At 37.1% G+C, this 8479-nt stretch overlaps 1 protein-coding gene across 1 annotated transcript; it reads left to right on the forward strand.

The window, feature by feature from the left end:
* Nucleotides 1–576: 576 nt before the first annotated feature.
* On the forward strand, nucleotides 577–3203 carry LOC130823173 (uncharacterized). The gene has a single exon (XM_057687803.1). It carries the CDS (start codon nucleotides 1032–1034, stop codon nucleotides 2991–2993), a length of 1962 nt encoding a protein of 653 aa, XP_057543786.1. The 5' UTR covers nucleotides 577–1031; the 3' UTR covers nucleotides 2994–3203.
* Nucleotides 3204–8479: the final 5276 nt, after the last annotated feature.

Consider the following 8479-nt stretch of genomic DNA (forward strand, 5'->3'; position numbering starts at 1 on the left):
CAATATTCAAAGTATGTGTTTAATATAAAATGTAAAGAATTTCATGAAAAGATCATGGATTTGATCCTCGCTTAACTCCTCTTCCCACAGCCTACCGTGTAATTAGTTAAAATATAAATTTTCACCTCAACTTTATAAGTAGCCAAAACATGTTATTTTTCCGTTAAAATTAGTTACCAAAAATAAGTTTTGACTGTTTAACTAATTAATAAACTATTTAAAAGTCAAAAGTCAACCAACAAATTAACCTAAAAGCTAATTCACTGTCAGATTGAATTAAAAAAATATAACTAATAATTCTATGCCATTCTAAACATAAAAAACATAAATAAACCAACGAGAACTAACTAATATTAAAAATTCGATTTTATATTTACAATGAATCAAAAATTATCATAGACTCTCGAACAACCCGAATCAATCCCATATCAAACAAAACGAAGAACAGCTTAGACAAACTTGAGGTTTATATCATCTTAAATTTGGTATATATTTCACCTATCACCATAGTTCATCCAATGTCCACACCATATTTGGTCCTTGTATAATTGTGTATAGTTGTATATATATAAGTATATAACTACGTCAACTTTACATCCCTTCCAAAAAAAAAACCATTAAAAAAAATAAATAAAGAGAAAATTAAATATTCTAAATAAAAATGAAGTAGTAGTAATTGACGGCGTCTACTCTTCCTAATTCCTCACTCCCATTTGCTGCTCCCAATTCCCAACTTTTTAGACTTTTCTTGCTTTTTCTCTTCTGGATTTTGATTTTTTACCTAAATTTTAGTCTTCTTTAATGAAAACATGAAGTAAACGCCTTCATTTTTAATTGATTTTCCTTTAAAAGTATGAATTTCTCAGAGTTTTTTAGAGGACAATAAGGGCAATTTTAACTTTTTCTTCATCCTCGATTTCTGCGTTCATTGAGGTAAATCATCGAATAGTTGGCAGTCAATTTTGGGTTTTATGTCATTTTGAATTTTATAGAACTTGAAGAACAAGGGTATTGAAGAATTGGGTTTGAAAATGGGGGATTTGGTGAAACAGATCTTGACAAGACCAATTCAATTAGCTGATCAGATTATCAAAGCTGCTGACGAAGCTTCTTCGTTCAAGCAAGAGTGTTTAGAGCTTAAAGCAAAGACTTCTAAGCTTTCGGACCTGCTCCGTCAAGCTGCTCGATCAAGTTCGGACCTATATGAACGACCCACCCGTCGGATCATTGATGACACAGAACACGTTCTTCAAAAAGCTTTGTCTGTAGCCCAAAAATGCCGGGCTAACGGACTTCTTAAAAAGGCATTTACCATCATTCAAGCTGCTACTTTTAGGAAGATGTTCGCCCAATTGGAGAATTCCATTGGAGATGTTTCTTGGCTTCTTCGGGTCTCGGGAGGTACCGGGGATGATGATGGGATCGGGGGATACCTTGGGCTTCCTCCGATCGCAGCCAATGAGCCTATTCTTTGTCTGATTTGGGAACAAATCTCATTTCTTATATTTAGGTCAGTGGATAAACGGGCCGAAGCCGCTGCTTCATTGGTGTCGCTGGTCCGAGACAGTGACCGTAACGGGAAGCTCATCATCGAAGAAGGCGGCGTAGGCCCGTTACTTAAGCTATTGCAAGAAGGTAAAACGGTTGAAGGTCAAGAGAATGCAGCCCATGCAATCGGGTTGTTGGGCCATGACCCGGAGAGTGTGGAACAAATGATTCATGCTGGGGTTTGTTCTGTATTTGCTAAGATCCTTAAAGACGGGCCAATGAAGGTCCAAGCCATGGTGGCTTGGGCTGTCTCAGAATTGGCCCGTCATTACCCGAAATGTCAAGGTATATTCTTTCAGCATAATGCTGTACGTTTGTTAGTTGGGCATTTAGCTTTTGAGACAATTCAAGAGCATAGTAAGTATGTGATTGTTTCAACAAAATCTACTTCGGGTGCTTCGAGCATCCACAATGCTGCGGTTGTTGCGATGGCTGCTGCCAACGCAAACCCGAGCAGTGCCAATGACGAGAAGTCTCGAATTTCTCATCCATTGGGGAAAAGGAGTGAAAGTCCAAGTAGATGGAATAATGTGCTTAATAGTGCTCAAGCACAAGCTAAGGCTATGGTGAATCCTAATGTTGGTGGAGCTTTACCTAATGGCAATGGAAATGGTAGTAATCATGCTCATAATCATAGTCATAATCATAGTATAAGTACGATTGCAGGGAGCAAAATGAGGGAAAGAGAAATGGAGGATCCGGGTACGAAGGCGAGCATGAAAGCAATGGCAGCTAGGGCTATATGGTATCTTGCTAAAGGGAATTCGGGAATTTGTAAGAGTATATGTGAATCGCGTGCATTGTTGTGTTTTTCGGTTCTTTTAGAGAAAGGAACACCGGAAATTCGATACAATTCAGCAATGGCAGTGATGGAAATCACTGCCGTTGCTGAAAGGGATGCTGATCTTAGACGATCAGCATTCAAGCCGAGTTCACCTGCTTGCAAATCGGTGGTTGATCAGCTGTTAAGGGTTATAGAGCAAGGTGATTCAGAGCTTTTGATTCCTTGTATTAGGGCAATTGGGAATCTGGCCCGAATATTTCGAGCTACTGAGACTCGAATGATCGGGCCATTGGTTCAACTTCTGGATGAGCGAGAGCCAGAAGTTGAACGTGAAGCGGTATTGGCCTTAACCAAGTTCGCGGGTAAAAACTACCTGCAAGTAGATCACTCGAAGGCGATACTAGCTGCTGGCGGAGTAAAACATTTGATACAACTGGTGTATTTCGGAGAACAGCAAATTGTGCAGATCCCGGCATTGGAGCTCCTATCGTACATCGCATTGCACGTTCCTGATAGTGAGGAATTGGCTCGAAACGACGTGCTTAAGGTTGTGGAATGGGCATCAAAACAAGCTCATATGGTGCAAGATGAAACAAGAGAAAAATTGGTGTTAGAAGCTAAGGAGAAGTTGGAACCTTACCATGATAAAAGAACAAGGTGAAGATTGAAGTTAACAGAGTAAATTGATTATTGTATCTATCTAAATCTTGGAATTTCAATTTTGTGTCATTAAATTGATTATTAATTTTCACTTCTAAGAAAATTTAATTTTGATGTCATTTATTGGTTTATTATTGTATGTAGAATTAGTTGATCACAGAGATAATTTTCTCTTTTTTTATAAATAAAAATTGGGTCATTCATTGTCAAATATTCTCATGTTAAGTTTTGAATTTGGGTAGGTATCATGTAATGTAATGTGGCCCAAGTTGAACATGGGTTCTGATTTATCTCTATCATCCATCGCCACCCGCCTAACAACCATCGTATTGATTCGTTATTTCTTTGATTTAAACCCGAATTAACTAAAATCGATTAAAACGCGTTATGGACAAGTGACAATTGTTTGTAACTTTCCGTATGTTGATAGGCGAATTTAGGCATGGCCACGGTCCGGGTTGGTCCAGTTCCGTTCCGGTTCCATCCGGTTCCGGTTCCGGTTCCGGTTCCGGTTCCGGGCGGTTCCAAACGGTTCCTTAGCGGTTCATGAGGCGGTTCCGGCGGTTCCAACTCACGGGACGGGCGGGTCGGACCATCGGTTTCATTTTAATTTTTTCTTTAAATTTTTGTATAATAAAAAAATACTATAATATCGCGGACGTACCTTTGATGATTACTTGATTATTAGCGAAATTCATTGCATGTCAAGTTGTCATCGTTATTGAAATATTTACTAAAATGAATGGAAAAAAATTAATTAATAAGAAACGAATCAATGATAATGTCGATAAAGATGATTAATAAAAAAAGAGGGAGAAAATGGACTTGAACCTAGTACCCAAATGAATACTAAGCTGCCTACGTATCCCGAAGGAATCAAAGCCCACGTAGTTCTTTGTCATACCTTTTATTTATAGTTGTTGAGTGTTGATTCATCGTTGTCGCTTGTCGGATTGATCCTATTCGTCTTCGTCATCATCATGTGGTTGATATTGATTAGATGCTTCCGCTGACTCTCCTCCTGACGATGATGAAGTTGTATCCATCATCATCCATGGATCATCATCGTCGTCTTGATCATCATCGTTCCTTAGTCCTTGTGTTCGTATCTCCGCTTGGTCCCAATCTTTCTTGCAAACACATATTTGAATACTATGTGGAGCAAGACGAGATCGCTTTTCATCCAGAACTCTTCTACCTGCACTAAAAGCAGACTCCGACGCAATAGTGGACGCGGGAATTGCAAGGATATCCTTTGCAATTCTCGATAAAATGGGAAATTTAACAGATTTTTCTTTCCACCACTCCAAAATATTATAGACACTTGGGTCTATTTCAAAGTGGTGTTTTAGATAACTATCTAGTTCTAAAAATGTGGTCGAGGAAGAAGAAGATCCTACAAAACTATCATCTTGCGTCATTATGTTAGCAATTACTGAATTATAGAAAGAGGGACGAGCCGAAACGCTAGCACGCCTAGACATATCGCGTTTCGGGTTATATACACTAGCGTAAAATTCATACAGTTCAGCTAAATATTTTTTACATGTTCCGACATAATAAGCTACATCGGAAGACGGGCGATCTAACGCTTGATAATAAAATCCTATTACTTTGGTTAGGACCTCGGTTTTAAAACGTGGGTCCAAAATGGTTGCGATTCCATAAATGTAAGGAAAATCGGTAAAATATGATTTCCATTTTTCCATCATTTCAGCAAGAATCGGCCTTAATTGTGGGTTAGTATCTTCTTGTGTATGTTTAAGCAGGTGATAAAAAATAGTAATACATTCACTTATTACTAAGTGAACGTTCGGTTCATAAACATAAGAAAAAATCTTAGTCGCGTGGTCATACGCTTCTAATATGTTATGTACACCTATTGCTAATTCCCAAGTTTCATCAGCTATGAAACTATCTGTACACTCACTATATAGTTGTGTTATTACTGGGCGATAAGCAATCGCCTTTCTTAATAAATCGTTCGTTGACCCCCAACGTGTAGGAGTATCTAATGACCAATACACTTTTTTAAGTTGGTATTGGTCACATAATTGTTTATATCTTCTTTTAATCTTTCCGATCCTAAGCCATTTTACTATATCCCTAATTGGTTCTAATAATTCACTTAATTGTTTTATACCTACTTGACAAGATAAGTTAACTATGTGCGCACAACAACGTATGTGTAATAAGCTACCCCCAAGGATTAAACTAAAGGCGGGTTCGTTAAATAAAAGTTCTATACATTTTATGTTTGCGGTTGCATTATCTGTTGAACAACAAAATATTTTATCTAATAAGTTCCATTCCCTACATATCTCTATTAATCTATATTTTATGTTTTCGCCGGTGTGTCTTTCTGGCATAGTCTCAAAAGCAATTATTCTTTTTTGAATAATCCAATTTCGATCTATCCAGTGTGCTGTTACACACATATAAGATTCTAAATGTGGGGGAGCAGACCATATGTCAGTTGTTATGCTAACCCTACCATTAAACGATTTAAACATTTCAACTAGGTCATAGCGCATTGATTCGTATAATTTAATTGTTCGTCTTTTAAGAGTGTTCCTAGGGATTGCTCTAAATTGTGGTTGCAATTGTTGTCTAGTGAGACGCTCATATGCCCTACTTTCACCGTGGTTAAAAGGCAATTCATCGCAAATTACATACCTAGAAAATTCATCAATCATGTCATTACGATTATATCTAAAAGGCATACATGTGTTGGGAATGTCCCATTGTGTCTGTCGGCTTCCACTTGTGGTCCCGCTGCCGCTTGATGCATGAGTTTCTTTTGTGATTCCATGCTTCTTTGCCAAATGTTTGTTAAAAGATCCCGTTCCACCACCTAACACGTATTCACAAAACACAATAAATAAATGTTTATAAAATATGAATATATAATGTATGAATGTATTATGTATGTATAAAAAACTTAAAAAGTATTTACCTCTGGCGAAATTGTATGAAACTAAGGGCTTTACTCCTTGACTTTCACAAATTTGACAAGTGCATAGGAACATATCTGGATTCTCGGTTGGTTCTTTTGTGAAATACGACCACACATGTGAAACAGCTCTACCACTAGAAGGTGGCATTGCCGGAAAAGGTTGTCTTACTGGTTCATCTTCATCTAAATAAATAATTTAAAATTATAAAACTATAATTAAATAAATAAATAATTTAAAGTTTAATTAATTTGAAGAATAAAATTATAAAACTAACCGATAGTTTGGAAATTGACTCGTTTACCACGAGCTTGTCTTTGTTGTTGTTGTTCTCCTTGTTCTTCATATGATCTTGTTGATGACTGTCGAGATATATGTACCCCAATTGGGGTCGTTGGTTCTTCTTCTTGTTCTTCTTCTTCTTCAATTTGTATATCTTTTTCCACTTCTTCTGCATATTGATGTAACTCCGGGTCGTACCCTTCCGGATAATTAGGTTCATAATTATAATTACTAATGGAGGGTGTTGTTGATACCGACGGAGTAGAAGTGGCCTTTCTTTTGGAGGAACTGGAACCTCCTAATGATTTTGCCACTTTAGTAACTTTTTTTGTGGCTTTTTTCAAAAATGAAGACATGATTGATAGTATAGAAGTAAAAATAGAAATATAGAATTAAGAAATAAATAAATGATTAATTATGTAACTAACTAAATTAAGAAATAATTAGAAGACTAATTATGTAATTAAGAGAATAATTGCGTAATTAAAGAATTAAGTAGAGAGAGTAAGTAGAGAGAGTAGGAGAAGAGATGAGTTGTGAATGAAAATGATTGAAAGTGATGAGTATTTATAGGATAGATTCCAACGGCTCTCTAACGGCTAGTTTGGCTCAACGGTTCCATGGAACCGGTGGGCCGGTTCAACCGGACCGGTCCCGGTTCCGGTTCCATGGAACCGTTGAGCCGGTTCAACCGGACCGGTCCCGGTTCCGGTTCCATGGAACCGTTGGACCGGTTCTCCCGGACCGGTTCCGGTTCCAACCCGCGGGTTTTTTGGCCCGGTTCACGACGGTTTTTTCCGGCGGTTTCACGGTTCCGGCGACTTTTTTCCGGCGGTTTCACGGTTTCGCGGTTCGGGGCGGTTCGGAACCTGTCGCAAACGGTTCCGGTTCCGGTTCCGGTTCCAAGCGGTTCGGGACCGGTTCGGTTCCGGGTAACCCGCCCCGTGGCCATGCCTAGGCGAATTATACTTGCACATGTGTACAACTTGGCTTTAACCCGTTTTGACTGAAATCCAATCCAAAAGCTAGAGTAATACGCGTTTACGACAATTTTTTTTGTCATCACACCATTCTTGGAACTCAAAATGTGAGCAATACTTGCACATAGAAACAATTATTATGTCATTTTCTATGTTGAGATACAACAATCATTTGCCACAAATTTGGAGAAAGCAATGGATACCAATAAAGTTAATGAGAAGGGAGTGTTATGCAATTTCCTGTCCTTTCTAAGACCCAATTGGCTATTGGATTTGGAGTAGTCCTTCAGAGAATCAACCAGGAGAAGTTAGTCTTCCTCTTGGTACTCCTCCGTGTGACCGTGTCTCCGTCTCATCGAATTTATAGCGAGGAGAGGTGTTTAAAATAGATCTGACGATACGATATATATGTGATTTTATAATCAAACTCGATTTGCCCCCCTTCAAAAATGTTTGTATTGTTAGGAAAAATAAAAAATGGACGCAAAATCCGGATAAAAACCAATCCAAAACATATCACTTGAAATTGACCCAATGATCCAAATGAACACCTCTAACAACAAGTATACAAAGTTGCTTTTTTATTTTTGTACAGCTTGGTTTTAAGTAAGAGAGATAAAATAGTAAAATAAGTTGTTGAGATGAGAAAAAAAATAGTTAAATGTCTAAATGTGATTTAAAAAACAGAATGTGCAGTTATAGTGAAAATTTTATATATCTTAGTAAAATGTAATTTGAGAATCGGATCTTATGTCAGTTAGAGCAAGTACCACTTTCCTTATGTAAGGTTTTTGGTTTGATTATTAGCTTACCTGTAATCCCCCAAAAATATACACTCTTATCCGAATTAAATGCAACAATTGTATTAGTATTAGGTGATTGCCCATGCTATGCACGGGCTATTTAATACTTTTACATAAATAAGTAAAAAAATATCAAAAGAGATGAATAAGATAAAAAAAACTAATATTGGTACGCAATTTGAAATATAGGTTTGTGTACCAAAATATACATTACGACAGAAAGTAAAGTTAAACAATATATAAACTTAGTGAAATGGATACATTTATAAGAACTTTTATCAACTATAAATATTAGACCATTTTTTTGTATAAATTGTATGTTAAAGTATAAATATTATTATAATCATCACATATTAAAATCTTTTGTTTTTGCCTACTTTTGACCCATAACAACTACATATGATCGATTACGCATCAATACATATTAGATATTGTCCATCTCTAAGTACGACTTATTTCGCCACAATT

Source organism: Amaranthus tricolor, chromosome 9 (assembly GCF_026212465.1).
Source record: "Amaranthus tricolor cultivar Red isolate AtriRed21 chromosome 9, ASM2621246v1, whole genome shotgun sequence".
In the NCBI taxonomy this organism is placed as follows: domain Eukaryota; kingdom Viridiplantae; phylum Streptophyta; class Magnoliopsida; order Caryophyllales; family Amaranthaceae; genus Amaranthus; species Amaranthus tricolor.

Excerpts from the sequence above, each read along its gene's own strand:
- LOC130823173 (XM_057687803.1), top strand. The coding sequence starts at position 1,032 with ATGGGGGATTTGGTGAAACAGATCTTGACAAGACCAATTCAATTAGCT.